The sequence below is a fragment of the Eublepharis macularius genome, chromosome 15, assembly GCF_028583425.1.
Source record: "Eublepharis macularius isolate TG4126 chromosome 15, MPM_Emac_v1.0, whole genome shotgun sequence".
Taxonomy (NCBI): Eukaryota; Metazoa; Chordata; class Lepidosauria; order Squamata; family Eublepharidae; genus Eublepharis; species Eublepharis macularius.
The window spans coordinates 43,829,062-43,854,856 of record NC_072804.1 but is presented as its reverse complement, the minus strand read 5'-3'; the positions used below and the strand labels follow the sequence as shown (position 1 = coordinate 43,854,856).

General features: G+C 44.7%; 1 protein-coding gene across 4 annotated transcripts in view; it reads left to right on the top strand.

Moving 5' to 3' along the window:
• The window catches only part of CTPS1 (CTP synthase 1), a 56,250-nt gene that overhangs the window by 16,781 nt on the left and 13,674 nt on the right, over positions 1 to 25,795 (top strand). The window contains exons 1-5 of one of the 4 annotated variants that reach the window (XM_054999901.1): positions 20,347 to 20,472; positions 21,762 to 21,935; positions 23,191 to 23,361; positions 24,870 to 24,970; positions 25,494 to 25,610. In XM_054999901.1, the coding sequence (XP_054855876.1) occupies positions 21,770 to 21,935; positions 23,191 to 23,361; positions 24,870 to 24,970; positions 25,494 to 25,610 (555 nt within the window). In that variant the 5' untranslated portion in view covers positions 20,347 to 20,472; positions 21,762 to 21,769. Of the gene's footprint in view, positions 1 to 20,346; positions 20,473 to 21,109; positions 21,236 to 21,430; positions 21,612 to 21,761; positions 21,936 to 23,190; positions 23,362 to 24,869; positions 24,971 to 25,493; positions 25,611 to 25,795 lie in introns of those variants that run through there. The other 3 variants (XM_054999900.1, XM_054999898.1, XM_054999899.1) reach the window with 3 other exon arrangements.

Sequence of the window (25,795 nt, the reverse complement as noted above, 5' to 3'; positions counted from 1 at the left end):
AAGATTACATGAAGCTACTTCATCCTGGGTCAGAGCTTCGGTCTATCAAGGCCAGCATACCTTATCCTCACTGGCAGCATCTCTCAAGGACCTTAGGCAGACATCTTTCACATCGCCTGCTTCCTGATCCTTTTAACTGGAGCTGCTTTGGATTGAACCTGGGACCTTCTACATGCCAAGCAGATGCTCTACCACTGAGCCATGGCTCCTTTACCTAATGGCACGCATTGTGTTTTAATTTCAAGATCTTCTTCTGCTTGAGGGCCAAGCTACACATGACGAATGACACTTGAATGGCAAGTGGATTGAGGGGAGGGCAAGTGAACAGGGAGAAATACACTTGCTGTTCAAGTGTCATTCGTCACGTGTAGCTTGGCCCTGAGTGTGCTCAGTTCGGTGACCAGGTGGTTGAGACCGCTGGCAACTCTCATCCCCAGGGTGAATTTACTTCACCCGCCAGAGTTCGTGCCAGATCACATCCCCACCCCTACTCCCCCATTCACTGTGGGCAAATGATTCCCGGACCGATAGTGGATGACAGCCTGACGCCTGCTCCTTCTTTTCTTCTTCAGACAGAGGACGTTCAGCCTCCGTCCCATACTATTACTCGATAATAATGATTTTTTTCTCCCCAAATTTCCATTTCATTTCCTTCCTCCTCCCCAGCTTTGCTTTTGTCTCTTGATTCCCTTTACAAATGTTAATTCGAGCTAATATCTCATCTGTAGTCATTTGAGTGCATTGTCATCTCCAAGAGGACTGACTTGGGGTGGGGGATTCTTTTTTTAAAAAAAATTGTACAGAGTGAGCAACATGCAGAAGCAGCTGTGCCGCACAGAGGAGGACTTCAAATAATAAATGATGATGCGGATAATAATAATCTCGTCTACAAAAAAAAAGAAAAAGAAAGAAAAGAAAAATAATTGCTCTGAACTCCAGAGAGTTGCCAGCTGCTCTGAATCTGATTTTGTCTCCGGTGTTCCCACTGTAGGACTTTCTAATATGCTGGAGTCCAAAGATGAGAAAGGTTGCTTTGTCCTACAAATGATTCGGTTGTCCCTACCGACCTCTTTTCTAGAGACGTTAGCTCCTACATCCATACTTGGAGCCTAGCAACCATATGAATACTGAGCTCGCACTGTCCGTGATGTTCCTGATAAGTGTGGTTGCCATGCTATCTGAACAGAGGCACATTTGGCATGTTTGTACATCTACGGTATGCACATACCAGGGTGCTGGAAAAGCCCGTGGCCACTTCATACATATGTAAGTGCAAAATAAATACGTGGACCCTGTTCAGACAACATGGCCACTGCGCATATCGGGATCCGCCCACAGTGGTTGGTCTCCCAGGACACAACATCTGCAAGGGGCTAATGTGTCTTATAATTCTCAGTCCTGGTTTGTGCCTCTTGGGGGTATCTTGTGTTGGGAGATATTCTTAAGACTTAGATGAGCTGAGTTTAGCAGAAATGCGCACTAGATTTAATGAGAACACACGCACTCCAGAGTTAGCTCTACAAAATAGTTTACTACATAAAGGATACAAATAGGGTTACATTGGAAGAAAATAAGCAATGCCTTATTAGCTACATCTTCCTAGCTTCTAGACTCGGAGACTGAAAAAACAACTGACTTGGACTGAACAAAGAGCAATAAAGTTCTGCATATCTTTCTATTTAATTGCCTCCGCACAATAAACTGGTTGTCCAATAGAGAATCCCAATTCTACTTCATTAGGAATAAAGACTCCCCTTTCTATGGCGGGAAACTTAACTTGCTAAGTGGTTACATGCAAATAAGTTTTCTAGCTAAGTCATACAAACAGTTTAATTCTTTCATGACTGAACGTAAACACTTGTTCGTTCCCAACATTTTGCTAAAACTTTGCTGCCATGAGCTGCTAGCATTTTCCCTTCAGGGTTTGGCTCCCTCTCCTGAGGGAAATCTCAAAATGGGGAAGGAAAAATCTCAAAATGGGGAATGGAAGCATCTTGTCTCTAGAGCACATCCCTGTAAATGTGATCGACAAAATGTTGATGGATTTCCCAACTAGGGAGAGCCCTGTGGCGCAGAGTGGTAAGCTGAAGTACTGCAGTCCAAGCTCTGCTCACAGCCTGAGTTCGATTCTGGAGGAAGCCGGGTTTAGGTAGCCAGCTCAAGGTTGACCCATCCTTCCGAGGTCAATAAAATGAGCACCCAGTTTCCTGGGGGTAAAGTGTAGATGACTGGGGAAGGCAATGGCAAACCACCCAGTAAAAAGTCTGCCAAGAAAACGTCGTGATGCGACGTCCCCCCATGGGTCAGTAATGACTCGGTGCTTGCACAGGGGGGTTGGGAAATTGCTGGAGATTTGGGGGTAGAGCCAGGGGAGGGTGGGGTTTGAAAGGGGAGGGCCCTCAGCAGAGTATAATGGCATAGAGTCCGTCCCCCAAAGCAGCCATCTTCTTCATGGGAACAGATCTCTATACTCTGGAGATCAGCTGTTATTCTGGGCGGTCTCCAGACCCCACCTGGAGGTTGACAACCCTATTCCCAGCCCTTCTGTTTCTCTCTGAAAAGCAGCTGGGATGGCCCCTATCCAGGTCAGGGCACCCAGCACAAGGCAAGGAGGCAGGTTGAATGTTTTCTGTTTTGAACTATTCCACCTCCATTCTCCAAAGGTGAGCCTCCTCTCATCAGGTCTCAGAAGCTAAGCAGGGTTGGCCTTGGTTAGTCATTGGATGGGAGAGCTCCAAGGAAGTCCGTGGTTGCAGAGGCAGGCAATGGCAAACCACTTCTGTTATTCTCTTGCTCTGAAAACCCCACCAGAGGTCACCATAAATCAGCTATGACTTGAGGGGCACTCTCTACTACCGGGGGGAATAATAACAAGAAAACAGTTCCCAAATGTCAGGTGGAATAAGATCATCCATTGTTATCTCCAAGGAGCTCAGAGAAGCATGCATGGGAGTCCCCACCTCCATTTTATCCTCACAACAACTCTTAGGTCAGGCTGAGAAAGAGTGAATGGCCAAAGGCCACCCAGTGAGTTTCATGACTGAGTGGGGATTTGAACCTGGGTCTCTCAGCTCCAGTCCCCCATCACACCGCAATAGCTTAGAGGCGTTTACCGAAGGTCTTTACTTTCTTTGAAAAAGAGGTCATAGAAGAGGACACAAGCTTCCTGATGGAGAACATTTCATAGCCCTGGGGCTGCAGCAGAGCAGGCCCTGCTCCTGGAGCAGGATATGCACAGAGAGGAGCAGCTTCAATTACTCTCAGCGGCATCTGCTAATCATCTCACAAAAGGATAGTGCCAGTGGCAGAGCATCCTTGGCAGTTTTTAAAAGACTGTTGGGACAAATCAAAGGGGGCAACTTGGGGATAATGGCAGAAGGCTGAACAGGGCAGCAAAATCAAGCAATTTAAAATATGTTACAACTTCATGTATGCGCATGCATACTATGTGTGACGTTGGTGTTCCGTAAGCAGACCTCCTGATGTGTGTTTTAGCATGTGCAATATAGCCACAAGGGAAACTCGGTCTAGACTGGGGCCATGGCTGTGGCAATGGGGAAAGGGGGTTTAGCTTTTCCCTTTGTTTCATTCTTGATTGAAATCCCAACTGCCTAAAAGTCTCAGTAGGGAAAAAAGACAGGCATAATATAGTTACCTGTCTTTTTAACTTACTGGGATCAAAAAGAAATGTAAACTGTGCCTCTTCTCAGTGCTGGAGACTGCATTTTAAAAACAACTTCCTTAAGCTATGGTCGTGGAAAAAGACCGGCACCATACAGATACCTGTCTTTTGTCACTACAGGGGCCTAGACTGAAAGTTAACCATGCCTCTTTTCTAATGCTGTGAATATCTTTTTAAGACACCCCCCCCATCCACATAAGGAGTTCCAATCATGGAAATGCAATATCACATATTGGAGGAGCCGTCTGTGCAAATCTGAAATTAAAGAGATCGAATCAATTGATATTTTTCTCCATTTGGATCTGCAGAAAAGAAAGTGTGTGAAAAGGGGAACATTTTGGATAATTTGCACATTCTTGCTAGAAGCACAGCAGCACCTCGGGGGGACACTGGGAGATCTTAAACGATTGGATTAGCCACCTCTGTGACATGCATGAAGAATAACTTTGCCTCTCAGCTAATTCAATCGTGGGCTCATTTGGCTTGCTGTTTAATTTGATCAAGACTCCTGGAAGCAGCCATTTGCATTTGCAATATCAAATGGGTCTCACGGCACGGTCTGATCTGTTTAGGGCCTAATTCACTTTTCAGCATTGTCTTAGTACAAAGCCAGGCAGCTGCTGTTGCCCTTATCTTTACTGCACTTGTTTGCACTAACTGGATAAGACTAAGGAAGGTACGTTACAGTGCAATCCTAAGGAGAGTGTGGTTTTTTTCTTTGCTGTCAAGTTGCCTCCAACTTTTGGTGAACACACAGGTAGGGTTCCCAGGTGCCTGCCGGTGGCGGGCAAGCTCCTGGGGGTTTTCAAGCTTGCCCGCTGACCTGCCAGTGGTCAGTGAGAGGTGGCAAGCTCCTGGAGGTTGGCTGCCACTGGCAGGCACCTCAGGAACACGTGCCATGTGCATGCTCCCAACAGGTGCGGCGACATCACTTCTGGAAGTGATGTCATTGCGCCAGCTGCAGGAGCATTCCTGCTCTTCGTTTGGGGCTGATTTGGAGTGCGGGAGCCCTCCTGTGGCCAGCACAATGACATCATTTCCAGAAGTGACACCATCACACAGGCGCTGGAGTGCGCACCAAGAGGACCTCGCCACTGGCACAAAGTAAGTGCCAGGTCCCCCCTCCTGCTGGGAGGGTATAGGGACCTGGCGACCCTACCCACAGGGTTTTCAGGGCAAGAGACAAACAGAGGTCGTTTGCTGTTGCCTGCCTCTGCGTAGCAACCCTAGACTTCCTTGGTGGTTCCCCATCCAAATGCTAACCAGGGTTGACCTTGCTTACCTTCCAAAGTTTATGAGATTGAAGTAGCCTGAGCAATCCAGCTCAGGGATAAGTAGAGTTGCCTACACATGTGCTGGCAAGTCATAGCCATCTCATGGTAGCTTTTGGAAGGGGCTTTCAAGGCAAGTGGGAAGCAGAGGCGGTTTGCCATTGCTTTCCTTTGCAGAGTCGTCCTTGCTGGTTCCCTGTCCAAGTACCAACCTTGCTTAGCTTCCAAGATCTGATGAGATCGGGCTAACCTGGGCTAACCAGGTCAGGAATAAGCAGAGTTACACCCTTCTAAATCCATTGGAGGCAATGGGTTGGATACACACTAAATTTTCCCCTAAAGGAAGGAAGGTGGAATTTCCACCAACTCCCCCTTTCTGCTGCAGGCACATGATTTATCCCCTCAGGACATTCTAGAGGGTTCCTCCCCAGCAGCAGCATTTCAGGGAGATTGGTGGGCTGCAGCAGGAGGGGGGAGTCAGGAAAGTTCTGTTCCAAAGATGGAAGTGGCTTCCGTTAGCCGGACATTTAGTCTGGATCCAGCCCAATAGGCTTAGAAGGGTGTAACTGTGTTTAGGATCTAAACCACGTGCCTCGTTCATTTGTTCGTTTGTTCATTCGTTCCTTCCTTCCTGCCTTCTTTTGCTCACTCGCTCGCTCGCTGTCTACCTTTCTCAGGCCATTTCCACACTACTTACCTTCATCTGGAACGCTGTGGAACGTTGCAAAAACCCCCGCGGAAGACAGCGTCTTCTCGCACGAGTTTTGCGCAACGTCCACAGCGTTCCGGATGAAGGTAAGTAGTGTGGAAACAGCCTCACTGAGATCCAAGGCAACTTACACAGCACAAATCAATACAATATAACCAACAGCTAGAACTTTCACTGAGCAAAATATAATATGATCAATAATTAGGACATGCAATGAACAGATACTATATGGTGCGGGAGCAGAAAATTTGAAAACAAGCATAAAGCCAAACACAGAGATGAAACCTTTCTGAAACAAAGTATAACTAATTAACACAACATCTTTAGCAATGTGGAAAGTACCCAATACGAGCATCTCTATATCAGCAGACAGTACCCAATTGTGGGCTCATTCAGCTTGCTGTTTAATTTGATCAAGAGTCCTGGAAGCAGCCATTTGTATTTGCAATATCAAATGGGTCTCACAGTACAGTCTGATCTATTTAGGGCCTAATTCACTTTCTAGCATTGTCTTAGTACAAAACCAGGCAGCTGCTGTTGCCCTTATCTTTACTGCACTTTTTAATTATAGCATAGTCTATAATCCCTGTCCCTTACCAAGGACTCTCCCTGAGCAATTTCTTATGACATAGCCCTGTAATCCGAGTAGAAAGCCATCCTGAATAAATCAGTTTTGTATAGTTTGTGGAAAGCCAGAAGAGCGGGCGCTTTCCCAACCTCCTCAGGCAGGCTGTTCCAGAGAAAGCACATTGATTTTGCCCAACTGCAGGGTGGTATCTTCAGAAGGCCCTGTTCCAAAGGACCCATTCACAATTCTAAGTAAGCAGGAGGGTGGGCACAGGAATGAAGTGAATTGGGTAACTTTCAACAGAGCTTGCCTGTCCATTAGACAGATCTAGGTGATTGCCTAAGGTGCCGGGGCAGGGGGCACCGTTAGAGACTCAGGACAGGTCCCAGCCAGAGATTAATCAACATGGCATGTGGCAGCCTTTGACCACAGTGCCACCGCCCAAGTGCACTGTATGAGTCCTCCAATGAGTGCCCCCCATTGGAGGACCTGTGTGCTTGCCTGGACTGCACCCCTAACAGAGAAGGGAAAAGGAAAAACAGGCAGCTACCAACTTCACATGAACAACGCTTCCCGCATTTGCATAGCAATTTCCAGTTTCCTAAATGAGCATTAATATTAAACGCCCCCTCCCCCCATGATCTTCTCTCATGCAAAAGCGATTCACTGATGACCAGTGGAGGGGGTCTGAGAGCCAAGCTACAAGTGATGCCTTACACAGGTTGGACACTTGTCAGCTTACCTCAAGTTTTGATGGGAAATGTAGGCGTCCTGGTTTTACAGCTTGGCTCTCCATTACAGCTGCAAGACCAGGATGCCTACATTTCCCATCAAAACTTGAGGGAAGCTGACAAGTGTCCAACCTGTGTAAGGCGTCACATGTAGCTTGACTCTGAGCAACCAGCATTTGAGGTGAACCCATTTCCGTGAACAGGGCGGCACACACAGTTCTCCGCTCTTCCAGTTTATCCTCACAACCACCCTATGAAGTAGAAGAGTGAGATTTGGGTCCAGTAGCACCTTAAAGGCCAACTAGATTTCCACAGCTGAGCTTTCCAGAGTCAGAGAGCACCCTTTGCCTCTTCTTCGACAAACCAATATGGCTACCAACCTATGAAGAACGTTAGGCTACCAGAGAATGAGCAGTCTATGAAGTCATGTAGCCCATGTTCTGCCACTCTTAGTCTAGTCACTATACCTTGTTCACTAGGGGAATAACTTTGAGCTATGTTACTGATTTAACAAAACATGATTATCCACTAGAAAAGAGCAAGAGACCAGTTTGGTGTAGTGGTGAAGAGCACGGGCCTCTAATCTGGAGAGCAGGGTTTGATTCCCCACTCCTCCACTTGAAGCCAGCTGGGTGACCTTGGGTCAGTCACTGCTCTCTCAGAGCTCTCTCAGCCCCACCCACCTCACAGGGTGTTTTGTTGTGGGGATAATAATGACATACTTTGTAAACTGCTCTGAGTGAGCATTAAGTTGTCCTGAAGGGCGGTATATAAATCAAATGTTTTTATGTTATCTTGTAGGTACTACTATAATATAAGACTAATAAAATTTATTGTAGAATATGAGCTTTCATGAGGTAGCTGTATCTCATGAAAGCTCATAACCTACAATAAATTTTATTAATCTTATAGATGCTACTGGTCTCTTGCTCTTTTCTACTACTATAGACTAACATGGCCACCTATCATAATCTATGATCATCCACTGTTTATATTACCCTGGTTAAGGGTGCCTTCTTTTTTTAAAAAAATATTCCAGGCAATGAAGACAAGAGTTTAGTAATAGCATTGTTTAGTACTAAACAGTGCATTAAACAGTATTGTTTAGCAACAGCGTTGATCTTCTTATACCCCACCCCCGCTTCCACTGGAAAAAAAATCGCTAATTTTGCTTACAATTACAATGGTACTTACAGTGTGTGATGTTCTATTAAAGAGCTGGGTGTTGTTGTTATGAAATCTAGCTAATTATCCATGCTCCTTGCTACTCTTTAGTGCTGTGATCTTCTTGATTACATTATATGGCAGTTAATTTTCTGAGCAGTTCTTTAGAAACATGGGTGGGTCCCCCCCCTATTCCTGCAAGAGAAGGTTGAGGTTTATATGCTATTTATACATCCAAATAAGATAACTGCCATTTTCTTTACTATGTGGTTCTACTTTCCACATTTTAAATACCTGCCAACTGAACGGACCCACTAGAGATAGCAGGTGGATGGTTGTTGACTGCCTCCCTTGCAAGGTGAAAGCTAGCATATTGAGGAGTAGGCTAGAACCTAGTTGAGGCAGCAGGAGATATAAAATCTCCTTCTCGGGTCTTTGTCAAACATTAATAGATGCCACACTGGGCAAGGACATGCACACAAAAATGGTATTCGTATGATTTCCGAAATATCTGAACGTGGAATGTGCAGCTGGAACATCTGATGGCAGATAAAGCACTCAGGCCTGGTTGACCCCTGCAGGAGAACAAAGCGATACAGCGGGTTGCATCCTTCAGACTGTGGGTCAACAAAAGAAAACTGATATGGTGGGTAGAGACATTCGAGTTCAGCTGGCTTCCTGCTCTGCTAGATTTCTGCTTATGGGGAGATTCTCATATAAAGGAACGCTCCGAAGTGGGATCCCTCCTCATTGTGTCTGAAGTGGTGCAGTCCATCCAGCCATCTTACTGTCCTGCATACATAGACAAACCAAGCCTGACTCCCGTTGAATGTGCCTGGATATCATGGGGGATAAATGCAGTTTTAGTACCTAGTGAAGCTTGGTCTACCTATATGGCACAAGCCTTTTTCAGACATTGCAGCCACAAAAACTGGGAGCCTCCCAACTAGAATAGATCCTTCCAATAAGCGTAGTCACAGTGTTGTCTGATGTCAGTCCTAGGGTGGTAGTCACTGGCAGTTAGATCCCCAAGCCCTCCACCTCAAGCACTCAGGTGCATTGGTTGAAGAAACTTTATTTAGAGATCCATAAAATTCAGGTATGCACTCAAAGGTAGCAGTTGGCAGAAGTGATTATTCAAACAATAGGACTGCTAATTATAGAGGATGTTCTCCCGCCCTTTGGGACGTTTGCATTCAGTCGCGAAAACCCAAAAAGTTACATGGGAATAAAGTAGTTTAGTCTAGACAAAGTACAGAGTGGAATCATTCTCTCCTGTGAAAAAGAAACATTTCAGTACACAGCTGCAGCTCCCGTCTGAGGACACTCAGAAGTGAAAGTGCATATTTCTTAGAAATAACATAGAGGCCGCTGGCTCCTCTGGAAATTAGTATTAGCAGTCTAGACACCCTCAGGTGACTAATATAAAAAGCATAAGATACAGTATTTAACTTTGGCATTATATCAGTATCAGTGTAAGATGCAGTATAAGATGCAGAACACAATAATAGCATAGATGATTATAACACCCTCAGTATAAGATGCAGAACACAATAATGGCATGGATGCTTGCATACATGACATCCGAACAGGGGCAAGGCACATATTTTGTATTTTACTTTTTTATTCCGCTCTCCCTGCAAGTGGGCTCAGAGCAGATTTATTTTATTTTATTGCAAGTAAACCAACCATTGGATCTTTCAAAGTTCTAGTCCATGTGTGCCAAAGTTATACGCATATGCAAAATACATGCATTTCCCTGTTCAGGCAGCATGGCGACTGTGTGTACCTGGATATGCGCTGTTGCATGGCTTATGGTATGCGTGGATGCAACATCTCTGAAAAGAGCTTGAAGGAGGTGGTAATGAGGTGGCAGATTGCTGAAATGAAAATAAAGAGAAATCAAAATAAGAATAAGTTATCTTGTTCAGGCTGCAGGTGGGTAATTCCTCCCCCAATGTTCCCATGTATTAGGAGAAAAGAAGTAAAAAAATATCATGAACGAATCAATTAATTGATAAAAACCTGTAAGTAGAGCTAACCTAGAACCTTTCTACCTGCTAATTTTGTATTTTCTGGATGTGTTCAGGAAGCAGTAATAAAGACGTGGCCCCGCCCACCTGCAGTTAGAAAGTATACAGTTATCCAGAACCAATGGGTTGAAATTAAATCAAAAGAGTTTTCATCTATACATTAGGAAGAGCTTCCTGACACTTAGAACGGTCCCTCAGTGGAACAGGCTTCCTCGAGAGGTGGTGGGCTCTCCTTCTTTGGAAGTTTTTAAGCAGAGGCTAGATGGCCATCTGACAGCAATGCTGATTCTTTGAACCTGGGCAGATCATGAGAGGGAGGGCAGGAAGGGTTACATCAGTGCTTAGTTCTCGCGGCCCCTTCTTACATGCCCAGGGTAATGCCGATCACCACTTTGGGGTCAGGAAGCAATTTCCTCCAGGCCAGTTTGGCCAGGGATCCTGATGGTGTTTTGCCATTTTCTGGACATGCAATAAGGGTCACTGGGTGTGTGGGGGGGGGGAGGGAGGGGAGAGGTAACTGTGCATTTCCTGTATTGTGCAGGGGGTTGGACTAGATAACCCTAGAGGTCCCTTCCAACTCTATGATTCTATGACCTACTCCTTGTCTGTAGTTCAGGCCTGGGAAAGCTCTAGTGTGAATGCACCTGACTTGACTTCTTGCCAGAAGCAGTGTGCTTTCTGATGGTATGGACAAATGGAACAGCCTGAATCCCAGTAGCCCTTCCAGAACAGCGAAAGAGATTCGGATGAGGCATCAGTGCCTTTGGCAAGCTCTGATTTATTCTGCATAGGAAAATTGGGATGAATGTTTGGTCAGCTGAAGTTAATTGCCAAGCTGTTTGGCTTGCAAGCCACCTAACAGGACTCCTGTTCTATACAGCAGCCACACAGCAAGTTCGAGACTAGCTTTGCTGTCAGGTCTGTATTTGGTTTCTGCAAGTTACATACTGCAGAAGGCTTGCTTGGAAAGTGGAAGTGCTGAAAATTGTCTCTCTCCCCCCCACCCCGCCGCTCTTTTTTTTACCGAGCCAGATCTGCAGCTGCAACTAATTTGGGAGCTCACGATGAGTTCTGTTTTTGTTTTTTTGGGTTGGGTTTTTTTTTGGCAGAATGAAGATTTTTATCTATTGTTTTCTGAACACATTTCAACCCTGCTGCATTTTCAAAAAACAACAAAAATTGGTGCTGTTAAAAAGCTTTCTGTAAAATTAGGCTGCGCGGGAGCAGGATGTACGTTGGTCGCTGATGAGATTTGGCAACCCGCTTGACAGACTTGAGTAAGAGTGGTGCAAAACAGCCCCTTGTGTGGTGGCAACAAAACCACAACCCCATTTGTGGCAAGATGATTTTAATTTTTTTAAGCGACTTAAAATAGATATATCCTGCCTTTTGATTAGAAAAGCTCTCCATGGTGGAGATCTTAACAATCCTAACTGAATAATGCAAAAGCAAATCTCAAAAGAGAAGAAAGCAAACGTAGCCAATTGTCTGAACTGATTGCAGCGACCATTCCAGGGTATCAGGGATAAGCTAATGGGCGCCCAATTCCTTCTCAATCACATTCATAGGTGTGGTGCCATGACAAAAAAGGCCCCGTCTTGCACTGCATCTCAGATGGTGGAGAGCACAGAGCAAGACTTATTGATCCAAAGGTTTGGGTTGGAACAAAGGCAGTCCCAAAGGTGTCTTGTTGGTCTCAGACTGGGGAGGGGTAGTTATTTATTAGCCATTATTTATAGACTGGTATGTGAGGAAGAGACAGCAAGAAGGGAGTAGGATAAAAGCGGCAGCCAACAAGAGGGGAGGGGGAAGAAGTAGAAGAACAGCCATCAGGGTGGGAGGAAGAGACAGAAAGATGAGGGGAGTGGGAGGCAGAGGCACAGCGTGAGCGCTGGGAAAAGGGTAGCGAGAGGAAAAGCGAGAACTAGCAAAGGGTTAGGTATGCCGGCTCCAGCTCGGGAAGTTCCTGTAGATCTGGAGGCAAAGTGTGGGAAGGGTAGGCAGCTCAGCGGGAATGTAATGCCACAGAAGTTGCCAATTCCTCCAGGGAAACTGTAGTCTGGAGATCGGTTATAACTTTAGGAGAAGTATCTGGAGGTTGGTAACCCTAGCATGTTGATAACCCTAGCAAGAGGGAAAGCAGGGGAAGAATCCGTCTTCCTCCCGCTATGCATCTTCATGGATCCCAAATTGTTATGACGCACAAAGCACTGTACAGCTTTCCAAGCAGTTTGTAGCCCTTTTTGTAGCCTGGATGTGAGCGAGTGATCCTAAGAAGATTTTGAGTTTGCTGTTAGGCCAGACCTTTCTGACCACAACTGCATCCAGAGATCGTAACAAATCTGATGGGCACAACCACAGCTTCCTTGTCATGTTCCCTTTCCCTCCTTCCCCTGTGCACAGAGTATGATTGAAAGCCCCTGGGGGTGGGAAGCCTTGACTCAAAGGAGCTATGGCATCCGAATTCAAGCAGTTGCTCAACCTGGAATTTTGTTTCTTCCCCACAAACCGAGATTCAAAATTCCCTCTAGTTTTGATGGGAAATGTAGGCATCCTGGTCTTGCAGCTGTAATGGAGAGCCAAGCTGTAAAACCAGGATGCCTACATTTCCCATCAAAACTTGAGGGAAGCTGACAAATGTCCAACCTGTGAAAGGCGTCACTTGTAGCTTGGCTCAATTGACGAGAGGAGGAGTAAAGAAGAGGACAAGGGGAACGTGTGCATGAACACACCAAACAAGCGGTGTTTGTCCCTGGGGAATTTTCTGGTCGGTTGACCTTGGCTGCTTTTATCTGGTTTTATTTGCCGCTCAATTTTTTGAGGTCCTGCTTTAATCGTTTGCATACCACTTTGGGTATGCCTGTGTAGAAAAGTGATCTATAAGTGTTACAAGTAAAAAGCCTTAGTTACTCAGAAGTGCCATTAAGTTCAATGGAGTCTTGGTCCCAATTTAGCGTGTAGAGGATCGCAGCCTTGGGAAAAGACAGCGGAGGAGATGAGAAATCTCCACATGTGCTTCAGTGAGTGACCTTGGCCTAATCTACCTCACAGGGTTCTTGTGAGGGCTAATCTACTTCACAAGGTTGTTGTGAGGACAAAATACCCTGTTCCAAACTTGCAGAAAGGGGACGATCACAAGATGACTGCAATGGGGAATAATAGCTGCTGTCCATAATAAAGCCATGCTGACCTAACACAATTTCTATGATGAGTTTCCACTCTACAGCTCCTAGATTAGAAATGAAGCCTTGACCTTATGCAGACCAGTGGCTTTAATTGGCTAATCCTCCTGGCTCCTATCTGGATTTACACTCCTGGCATGACTAACTGGGTTATCTACACCTGGAGAACGCTATTACTAGGCTGACCTCTTTGTTTAGCACTAGCTGGGAGTCAGTGATGTTTTCTTGTTTAAGTTTGCCATCTAGTGGTCTGATCTACCCATTGCACCTTTACAAGACGAAAAGGCGCCTTGTGTTCGTATGTACATCAGGAGTCTGCAACCAGGGCCAGAGCTGGTATATTGGATGCTAGAATGGTAGGCAAACATTTTTATGGGGGTAAAAGGCTTCTTGCCCTGACCTGGAGAGCCTGATCTTGTCAGATCTCAGAAGCTGAGCAGGGTCAGCCTTGGTTAGTAATTGGATGGGAAACCACCAACAAAGACCAGGGTTGCTGAGGCAGGCTATGGTAAGCTACCTCTGTTAGGCTCTTGCCAAGAAAACCCTGCCGGGGGGAGTTGCCATAACTCAGCTATGATTTGAAGGCAGAATTTCATTTTTTATTCAAAGGGCTTCTTAGAGATGCTTTACAAAAAGAGGTGAACGATTACTGGTAAGCCAAACATGATCGATGAGCAAAAGTATAGTCAGTGTACTAAAAGAACTGCAAAGAGTGCACCTGTGTATATTGATGGAATTATTGTAAGATCTCACATGCCACTTCTTTAGAAGTTTGAGCGAGACAGGCGAGATTATACTTCTGGTAGAATTTATCAATGGAAAGAGGACAGGTTTCTGAGACCACGTAAAAAAGTTTCTTGGGCGCCCAACATTGCCTCCAACTCTGAGTTGGAAACTACGGAACCCTCAGAGACTGATACCTCTGGAGATGAGGGCATGAGTACCCGTAGTCTCAGGCCACGGAACACTCCATCTAAGCCTTTTTTAGGCAGGGGCCCCTATCGCCAAAGACGCCCATACAGGAAAACTTAGTCTTTAATCTTTCCTCACGGGCTCTCACTGGCTTTGAACTTGCAGCTTTGAATAAAGGTATTGGTTTTGTCCCCACTCCTGGGTATAGTGCTTTTCGCACTAGAGTAGATCTTTTTAAACTGATACGCCTGATTAAATTAAGGCATCTTTTTGGGCCAGGCGATCCTCCTCCCCCTACCTCTGGAATCATTTACAAATCTTCCTTTTGCCCGACAGTAACGGATCCAATGATCGAAAGTTTTGAAAGGGTGGTCTTGCGGGATGTAACCAAATTGGAATCCACACGTTGTTACAAAAGATATAATCTTTCTAAGATGGAATGGGAGGCTTTGCAAGGGCTCCAAAACGACCGGGACATCGTGATTAAAAGGGCAGATAAAGGGGGTGGTATAGTTGTCCAGGATACTGTAGACTATGTACAGGAATGTGAGAGACAATTGGGAAACGAGATGGAATACAGGCGAGCGCCTTATAATCCCACGGTACAGATTCAACGAGTTATTAAAATAGTACTGGATGAAGGTTTAGCAGATAATGAAATAGATAAGAAAACTAGAGATGCTTTAATAAATCCTTCCCCGAGAATACCAGTGTTTTATACACTTCCTAAAATCCATAAAAGAGAACGCCCTCCCTTGGGTCGCCCAATCGTCTCTGGCTCCAATTCCATCTTAGAACCCCTCTCGAGATATCTAGACTATTTCTTACAACCTTTAGTTGCGAGCACTCCTGCCTATTTAAAGGACACTATGACATTAATCTCCCTTATCGAATCCTTAGAGATTCCACCAACAGTATATTTGATGTCACTGGATGTTAAGTCATTGTATACCTCCATTCCACATGATGAGGCAAGATCGGTGGTACAGGATGCCCTTTTACAACGAGAAGTACAACAACCTTCCACCCCATTCCTACTTAATATTCTGGATATCATCCTAGAAAAGAATTATTTTAAGTTTAATGATAACTATTTTTTTCAGCTGAAGGGAGTGGCCATGGGATGTGCTGCGGCCCCCAGCATTGCGAATATTTTCATGTCCGCATTAGAAAAGGAATGGGTGTTTAACAACGAAAAGAATCCCTTTAAAGACCAGTTCATTCTATACCGGCGGTATATAGATGACGTCATTGTCCTTCTAAGACAACGTGAGATTGCTGATGAAGTCGGACAATGGTTTAATTCCTTGCACCCAGACATTGAGTTTACCTGGAATGGGAGCTCCAGCAACCTGGACTATCTTGACGTCACCATTTACCGTGAATTTAATGGATTATCAGTCCGCCCCTTTAAGAAACCGACGGACAGATGCTCCTATTTGCATTATCAGTCCTTTCATCCTAGAAAACTTAAAGACAACATCCCCCTAGGGCAGTTTCTACGCCTAAAACGGAATTCCACCAGTTCCCATTCCTACAATTCTAGTGGTCGGGAACTGGAAGCGAGTTTCGCAACAAGAGGTTACCCCCAGCGTGTGATTGAACGGGCTAGATTGAGCTCAGACGCCACGGATCGGGCAGTCCTTTTAACACCCAGACACAGGAAGGGAGACAATAAGATCAAATGGGGACTGGAATATACCCCACTGGCCACAAAAATAACATCTATTATCAGACAGCATTGGCATCTCATTAGGGACATTCGTGGATGTGAATCAGGGCTGTCAGTCGGATTCAGACGCACGCGATCCATTGGGGATATGATAATGAAATCGGAATTCTCCAGTCACCAGGCTCCCAATAACTTACCTAAAGGCCACTTTGCCTGTGGCTCATGTAACATATGCAGCCATGGTTAGGGCAGAACAGATACTCCCCGATTATCGATTTAATAGACAGTTTTTTTCAAACTGTAAGTCAGAAAATGTGATCTATGTCATCCAGTGCAAATGCCCCTTATTGTATGTGGGGAGCACCACTCGCCCACTAAGGATCAGGATACAAGAGCACCTATCTAGAATAAGGAATCAGGTTTGGGAGGCACCCCTTGTTAGTCACTTTCATGAGTTTAAACACCATCCTCATGATTTTAAAGTTACAGTAATAGACATGCTGGAATGCCCTTTTGCCGCTGATCGGACTAAATTATTATCTCGTTTAGAATCCAAATGGATCTTTCAGACACACTCTCTGTCCCCACATGGTTTGAATTTCGACATTAATTTTTCCTGTTTTTTATGAATGTCCAAATAAAATCCTGTAAGTTTTTCAGCTCTTGCAAAGCCTTTCCTTTACCATGTTTGACTCCTCCCACGGTGGTTATATTAGTAGCAATGGTTACCTTTATGGGCACACGTCCGTGAATTGCGTGTCGGAGGAACGGTGGGAGAACTCGTGGTGCTATTTTCATACTGTGAGTGTGTGGTTTGCTGTTTTAAATATTTATTAAAATTAAATTGAATATATGTTCGTTTATTGTTAATTTTCCTTCACAGTATGTACAGTCCGAATTGCTACACGCCCAGGAGGAAGTGAGGGGTGATCCTCACGAAACGGGTTAATGTTATTTGCCTGCAAGTCCCCGTCGGCGTTTTCTTCTGTATATGTACCTTGACTATATGGACTGCTAATATCCCTTTGGCGCAAGCTCCCACCTACCGATTCTCCTTTGACTTTTTTGGCATTAGCACTTTAATGGATAAGACTTGTTCCGGACAGTGATATTTTGCACAATTATATTTGCTACTTGCTACTTAACTGTATCTATGCACTTGTGAATTCTTCTATATAAATTGGTTTATAATCCATGTATGTATTTTCAGCACTTTTGCACTTTGTATTGTAAACAATAGATTATACTCCAATAATTAACTATATTGTAGCCCTGGTTTGTTGTTTCTGCTAATTTGCACTAGGGTTGCCCTTGGTATTTCTTTTTTTTTTTTACTTCTTTAGAAGTGACAACAGCCAGTGTGTGGACTGCAGAATTTTTAATGGATTACTAATCAACATGTCAACAATCTATAATGTAAAGCAGTACACTTTCAATTACACAAATGAGTTTTCTCATATTGGCTCTTTGTTGATCTCTTGCTCTGAATTTTGATGTGATGGTTCTTTAAATTACAAAAGGTTGCAGACCCCTGATATAAACATGGACTGTATCTGTCTTATCCCACTCCCTTTTGTGGGTTACCTCTGCGGCAGAGCATGCACTTGGCATGCCGCAAATCCCAGGTTCAAGCCACAGCTGCTCTTATTTTAAAAGAATCAGGATGCAGATGATGTGAAAGACTCTGGAGAACTGTTGCCAATCAGGGTAGAAATGCTGCCCTTGATAGACTAAGGCGTGCGTGTATATCAGCTACTGTGCTCAGTTCAGGGTATTGGTTATCACATACAAAGCTCTTCACAGCCTTGGCCCTGCACACCTATGAGACCACTTCCCTCCCTCTGTTCCTCCATGGCAGCTTCGCTCATCTGAACAGGGTCTCCTGCAGGTGCCACCCTGAACATGGGTGAAATCAACAGCAACCCATATGCAGGCTTTCTCTGTGGTGGCCCCTACCCTGTGGAACGGCCTGCCTGAGGAGCCCCCACTCTCCTAGTTTTCCACAACAATGCACAACCGAATTATTCAAAAAGGCCTTTGTATTGTAGGGAGGGGCTCTCAGATGCTTCGCTAAAGAGTTAAGGACCACAGACTTCACCACTATGTTTCCTTACTATCTTAAATACGTGTTCCTATGAGCTACTTGTGCTTCATGTGGTCTAATGTCAGCCCTAGAATTGCTTATGTTCTGTTTCAGCATTTCTTCAACTCTGTATTGGCTTCTTACTAATGCTATGTCTTTGTAAACTTGTGTTTATTTACCCTATGGCGTTGTTTGTGGAAATATCCTTGAAACTGACTGTACTAATCTCACACTGTGTAATCCACCTTGAGTCTCAGTGAGAAAGGTGGACTATAAATGACATAAATAAAATAAACAAGTTCTCCACCTGTATTTTCAAGGCTGTACAAATGTGTTAGCAGATGAGGGATAAGCAACAGCAAACCTACTCAAGCCTTCCCATCTGTCATCACCTCCGTCCTCACTCCACCAAAATCCTGGTTTCCTGAGCTCTCACTTTGCCTTTATCTAAAATGGAAGGAATCAAAGCATGCTCATCGCCTCTGGATGTAATTCTTCTTTATACAACCCTATAACATAATTCTGTTAGCGTGTTTTGGACGACGCACATTTATCCTGGTGCACCTGCACGGGTGCACAAGGATAAAAAGGGTGCCATGGAATGCTGCCTCCAGAGGGTGCTGGTGGTGGTGGAGGGCCGGGCGAGTCTGCCCGGCCCTCTGTGCCGCAGGGCTTTGTAGCCCAGCTGGAGGAGGAGGAGGAGGAGGAGGAAAAGGGCAGCGTGGGAAGGGTGGCAAGGGTGGCGTGCCTGCAAGCCCTGGTGGAGCTGGGGCGGGGGCAAAGTGCCCGCCGCCCTCTGACCCCTGCTGGAGCTACGCCGCTCTGCTTTCGGCAGAGCCAGGGCAATAGTGAGGCGCCTGCTGCCCCATCAGCCCTGCTGGAGCCGGCCACACCACTCTTCATAGAGCCGGGACAACGGGAGTGACGTGGCCCAGCTCTGGTGCGAATCACAGGGCAGTGGGTGCTTCGTCCCCTCCGCCCCGTCCCCCCGGCTCCGCCCAGCAGGAGGAGGAGGAGGGCAAGCCCTGGTGGAGCTAGGACAGGGGCAAAGTGCCTGCCGCCCTCTGAGCCCTGCTGGAGCCGGGGCGCACCCTTCCAGCAGGGATCACAGGGCAGCGGACGCTTTGTCCCCCTGCGTCTCAGCCCTCCCCAGACCCCCTTGCCACCCTACCTGCTGTCCCTCCCCAGACCCCTCCTGCATCTCAGCCCTCCCCAGACCCCTCTTGCCCCCTTACCTGCCATCCCTCCCCAGGCCCCAGATGACTGGGGAAGGCAATGGCAAACCACCCCGTAAAAAGTTTGCCAAGAAAACGTCGTGATGGGACGTCCCCCCATGGATCAGTAATGACTTGGTCCTTGCACAGGGGGACTACCTTTACTTTACCTTAGGGTATATACATGCACGTTTGCAAAGATTTAAAACCAGCAGGAATCCAATACAGAGTTGAACAAATGCTGAAACAGAGCATAAGCAAGTCTAAGACTAACATATTAAACAACGTAGAAGCTACCCAGTTGGATCATACTTACAGCAACAGTAGTAAAGTCACTTAGTAGTAGCAAAGTCACTTCCTATCTCTTCACTGACGCATCTCTTTGAAGCCCCTACCTTATCTTACAGCCCTCCTGAGAAAAAAGCCCTCTTGAATAATTCAGTTTTGCATCCTTTGTGGAAAGCCAGGAGAGCGGGAACTTTCTTAACCTCTTTAGGTACGTCATTCCATAAAGCAGGGTCTCACCACAGAGGATGTGCCGATAATGTATTTAAGACACTACATTATATTAAACTAATAGACACGATTTATATTATTTGAGACAATGACATTATATTAAACCAATATACACTATTTATAGTGAAATCCTAAGCCGAGTTATTCCAGTCTAATACTACATTGTATTAAACCAACAGATACTATATTATCTGAGACAATGACAACATTAAACCAACATACACTATTTACTGTGAAACCCTAAGCAGAGTTATTCCAGGCCAATACTACGTTGTATTAAAGCAGCAAACACTATTTATATTTGAGACAATGACATTATATTAAACCAACATACACTCATTAGAATCTTTTAGATACTACACTGTATTAAACCAATAAGACACTATTTCTAGCACTTAACCGCTCACACGCCCACCCCTACTCCACAGCAATTCCGACCCAGAACCAACACGAGGCCTCTTTCATTCATTCATATTCTGACCCCGCCTCTTTCACCGCCTCCTAGTATAAGCCCCTCCCTCCATGTATCCCAGCCTATCAGACGGCTGGCGTCGGCCGCCGGCTCGCGCAGGCGCACTCCTCCCTCCCCCTCCCGTTCCGTGCCATGCGTTGTCCCGCGCGCGCCGGCTTCGCCCGCTCTTTCTCCCGCCGTCCTTCTTCTCTCTCGGAGATTCTCCTCGGCGGCGCTTTCCTCTCTTTCGGCTGCCGGGCTTTGTGCGCGTGCGCGCCGAGCGGGTAGGCTGAGCGGAGGCTTGTGGCCTGTCCGGGGGGGGGGGGCGCGTCCTGTCAAGCCTGTCGCGGGAAGGGGAGCCCGGAGCTGACAGGGCTGGGGAGGAGAAGGCTGATGCTCAGCATGAAAGGGGACGAGAAGGGACACATTTGCCCATCTTTCCTTCCTTTCCAACCTCAGAATTAGGGTTGCCAACTCTGGGTTGGGAAATTCCGGGAGGTTTGGGAGTGGGGCCTGGGCCTCCAAAGAAGCCATTTCTTCCAGGGGGACTGATCTGTTGTGTGTGTGTTTAGAACCTCTGTGTCCAGAAGCAGTCTACCTCTTAAATACCAGTGCAAGGAGGCAACGTTGGGGGATGGCCTTGGCTGTTCTGTTTGTTGGTCCTCTAGGGTTAGGGTTGCCAACCTTCAGGTGGTGGCTGGAGATCTGAAGTTACAACTGATCTCCAGGCCACAGATGTCAGTTGCCCTGGAGGAAATGGCTGCTTTTGGAGGGTGGACTCTGTGGCTTTATATTCTGCTGAGGTCCCTTCCCTACCTAAACCCTGCCCTTTCCAGGCTCGGACACACCCCAGATCTCCAGGAATTTCCCAACCCTATCTAGGGCAACTGGTTGGCTGCTATGTGAAGCGAGGTGCTGGACTGGATGGAACACAGGTCTGATCCGGAATGGCACTTGTGTATATAAAGCAGACGATGTGATTTGTAATAGATTCTCATCCACAAAAAGCTGCTGTCATAATGTATCCATTCCTGGAAGCTTAGCAGGGTAGGTCAGCAAAACAGCAGAGAGCCCTGTGGTGTCATGATTTTATTGTGGGCAGAAACTTCCGTGAGTCAGCTGGCCTCCCTTGGATGCAGCTGCATCTGATGAAGGGAGATAAAAGACAAAGGGAAGAACGTACGTGAATCCAGTTGCAAGTGAATCCAGTTGCAAGGACGTAGGCTTGGTTTCAGAAGGGGTAAAGTAGCAGTGATTCCTTTTGTAAATTTAAACTTGCCATGTGGACTCCTGACTAGAACCTGATGAAGATCAAGTAGAAGAATCAAGTTTAAAATAAGTTTCATTTGACAAAATTTGCACAGATGTTTCAATAGAAACCTGCAGCTAACAGGGAGTTTCTTGTGCGCTACTGACAATTTAGGTAAATTATTTATGTGTAATGATTTAGAACATTTCCCGTCATTCCAAACTGTTGCCATGTTTAGGATGGTGGGGAGATATGTTTATATTTATTTTTCTCTCGACAAAAGATGTTTTACTAGCTATTTATAGTTACCGTTTTCTTTTTCAGAAAAACAAATGAAATACATCTTGGTAACAGGTGGTGTCATCTCTGGGATTGGGAAAGGGATCATTGCTAGCAGCGTTGGAACGATTCTCAAATCATGTGGCTTGCATGTCACGTCCATTAAAATTGACCCGTACATTAACATTGATGCAGGGACCTTCTCTCCTTATGAGCATGGTAAGATGGGCATAAAAATCCTTTCTATATAGTACTTGTGTGAGATAATTTTTATGTAACATTTCAATTTTAAGAAAGAAACAATTCTGAGGATGTAATTTGTAATACATGTAAAATTGCATTCATACCTTCTCCCTGGAGATGGGTGTTTATATATGTATATATTTGAAATTGCCAGGCACTGACCACAGATTAGTGACAGACTTTTTTCTAGGTAAATATCAGGTATTCTGTTAGTGCAGAATTAAACTGGGGTGCTAACAATATTATTAACTGACCAAGGGGGGAAAAGGCAAGAAAAGATTCATCCCTAAATCTTTTGATATATACTGTCATGTACGTGCTGACAATACTCAGTTATTCTTTTCTTTAGTCAGTTGTCTTTTTGTCAGTCTTTCATCTTGTCATCTTGTCTTTGTAGTTGCCTGTTTGCCTTTTGAATTGTATTTATATAATTGTGTGTTTTATGAATGTTGTACCCCGTCCTGAGCCTGCTTGTGGGGAGGGCGGGCTAAATACCTAATAAAGTAAAGTTTTGAAGCTAAATCTTTCAAAGACAGTATTTCTTATTTTTTCTTCAGGACTCTTCCTGTTCCTTCTGTCAATTTTATAATTGTTACCTTTTTCCTTTTTCATCTAGCTAGAGTTTTTGCTACTTTGAGCCTTCTCTTTAGTTTTTATAATTAAGACTTTACCCTATTCCTTCCCATCATTCAGTTTGTCTCATTATATCTTGATCTGATATACTGAAACTTTTTTTCAAGTCATCCCTCTTCCTAACTAGCCTCTGGTTTCTGTTTGACTTCCTGCTGTATTTTTTTTCTACATATAAATATGATCAAGTTTCTCTGCCCTTGATTTCTTTCTACTGATCTCACCTTTTAATGTGCAGCTTAAGATTCTATTCCTTATCTTTCAATCATTTCCATTCTCTAGCTCTAACTTGTTTGTTTCCCATTTTTTTTTACTCTTTGCTTGTTGAAACTCCTTTTTCCCTTCTGTTTCCTATGAATTCCCGCCCCCCTGCCACACCATCTCTAGGGGAGCATAGCTTTTGAGATACACTCTTTTCTGCATATAGACTTGTCGAATGGACTGGCTGCACAAATAAAACAATTAAGGGAGTTTGATAATGACGTTACCTTTTTTTCTTTCTCAGCAAAGTGGTCTTAGCAGATGAAGGGGACATGGGGGAGGGAGTAGTGACTGTTTCCAAGCATGTCTCCTCATCTTTGTGAGTCTCTGTTCACTGCAGGTGAAGTGTTTGTGTTGGATGATGGTGGGGAAGTGGATCTGGACCTGGGGAACTATGAACGCTTTCTTGATATCCGTCTCACCAAGGACAATAATCTGACGACAGGGAAAATCTATCAGTCTGTCATCAACAAAGAAAGGAAAGGAGATTATCTAGGCAAAACTGTTCAAGGTAAATATTGGAAATGGATCCACTCTTTTTCAGCATTTGTTCCTCAGAGTCATTTCATTTCAATTACGAAAGCAATGTTTTGTTCTTTGTGCTCTTAAGTTAATTTACGGCATGCAATTTTTATGGTAGAGTATTTTATAATTGATTTTGTTTTACCCTGAAGTACTCAGCCCGCACAGGGTTTCCACAACATCCACAAACATTTTAAAAATCTATACAAACGAAAAGATTGCCATTTAAGTGATCAATGTATACAGTATTCAAAGCAACAACAGAGCTAAAAATTCTACCTTAGCAGTTTTAAAACCGCAGAAGGCATTGCTACCCGGTGGTTTATAGATCAAAGGCCTTTCTGAAAAGTTAAGTTTTTGCTTGCCTGAAGAAGCTAGGCAGGGGGTTGGTTACATCCACCTCTCTAAGGAGAGAGTTCAAAATCGAGAATCCTACAGCAGAGCAGTTTTAAGATCTTTTTGCCCCCACCCCCACCCCTCAGAGGAGGTATCTACCAACAGGGCATTCTCTGCAGAACTAAGAACATGTAGTGCAATCTTAACATTGATCCAGAGGAGTTAGCCGTGTTAGTCTGTAGTAGCAAAATCAAAAAGAGTCCAGTAGCACCTTTAAGACTAGCCAATTTTATTGTAGCATAAGCTTTCGAGAATCACAGTTCTCTTTGTCAGATGCAGCAGTTCTCTTCGTCTGACAAAGAGAACTGTGATTCTCGAAAGCTTATGCTACAATAAAATTGGTTAGTCTTAAAGGTGCTACTGGACTCTTTTTGATTAATCTTAACATTGTTTTAGCTGAAAATGCACATTACCTCCGCTCTTAAGCCTGGGCTTACTGAAGTAATGACCTTTGTAATCACTGAATAATTGAATATCTGTAATTTAGTCTAACGATACTTTCCGCTAAGTTTAAACCTGGCTTGGGATATGTTGTTTTCCATTTACTGAGCCCTCTGCCTGGGTTCACTAACCGTATTCTCTTTTTTCTTCAACATTTGTATGTGTTCTTTCCTCATCTAGCTGATCCTTTCTCACTGCCCTCTTTCACACTCTTCTACTGATTAATTGAACAATAGGATTTGCTGCCATGATCATCACATCATTTGAATTTTGGGACACAAGCATTTATGTGCCCCATACTAGTTACAGATGTTCCTTAAGATTATGTGTACAGAGCTGGTATTGTGTCTCTCTGTTCTCTGTATGTGTGCTAGGAGTCTGTGTTTCCAAGGCAACATTATCTCCAGGTACAGTGGATTTTAAGGCTGGTGCATATGCTGGGAAACAGGGCTCCAGTGCGAGGTGTCATCTGACATGAAAGTTACAGCAAATCTCTGTGGGTTAATAGAATTGTGCAGATGTGGAAAAAGTTCTCTCTTGGAGTATGAAGAAAAAGAAGCCTAATAAGCGGAGAAATGCAAAACTCTGGTTTTGTGACGTATTATAGGTTGAGAAGCAGTTTGACTGTATTCCTGATACTTTTTCCCCCTTTATTTTTAGTTGTGCCCCACATTACAGATGCTATCCAGGAGTGGGTAATGAGGCAGGCTCGAATCCCGGTAGATGAAGATGGTATAGAGCCTCAAGTCTGTGTGATCGAGGTTTGTATTTCTTCTCTCCCTCATCTGTTACTTTATAATGGTTCAGGACAGATGAACCTCCTAGAATCATTTTGTCTAGAAGCAGTATTCTGTCCTGAGTTTGGATAGGGATGCTTGAGAAGATTAGCAAAGCACTTGGTGAATATCCAGGTGTTATTCACCTGGTTGCTGTATCCAAATTATGGATCCAAATTATCATTGACGGAAATAAAATTTATGGTCTCTAGCTGCAAAAACTAGTTCTGGGAAGGTAAAACTTCTTTTGCAATCTAAGAGGAAATTTAAAGGGAAGGGTATAGGATGGGTGAAAGCAGAAGCATAAATATGTCAGGAACTTAATCTCTCTGGAATGGCCTTGTTTGCCTGTCTGAACGGGAACAGAAACTACCATAAACGGCATCACCCAGCACCGTGACGTTACGCTCTTAAGCTTATCTGCTGACAGTTCCACAAAGTAACATTGACATGGGCTGTGTGGCCTAAGAACAGAGTACGTGCTTAATTCTAGATATCTTTATTTTAGCTTGGAGGAACAGTAGGAGACATCGAAAGCATGCCCTTCATTGAGGCATTCCGCCAGTTTCAGTTCAAAGTCAAGCGAGAGAACTTCTGTAATATTCATGTCAGTCTGGTACCCCAGGTAAGGCTCTGGGAAACTTTTCATTGTGTGTTTGTTCTAGATCAGTGCCTGGACGTATAAAGCCAATCCACCAAAGCAATTGGGATACAGTTGAATAAAACTGTATAAAAATACTTACTGAATCATTGTGACCCCTTTGAACTAGTTTAGGAGAACTATCAGATCAGCTTAATCCTGCTACAGTT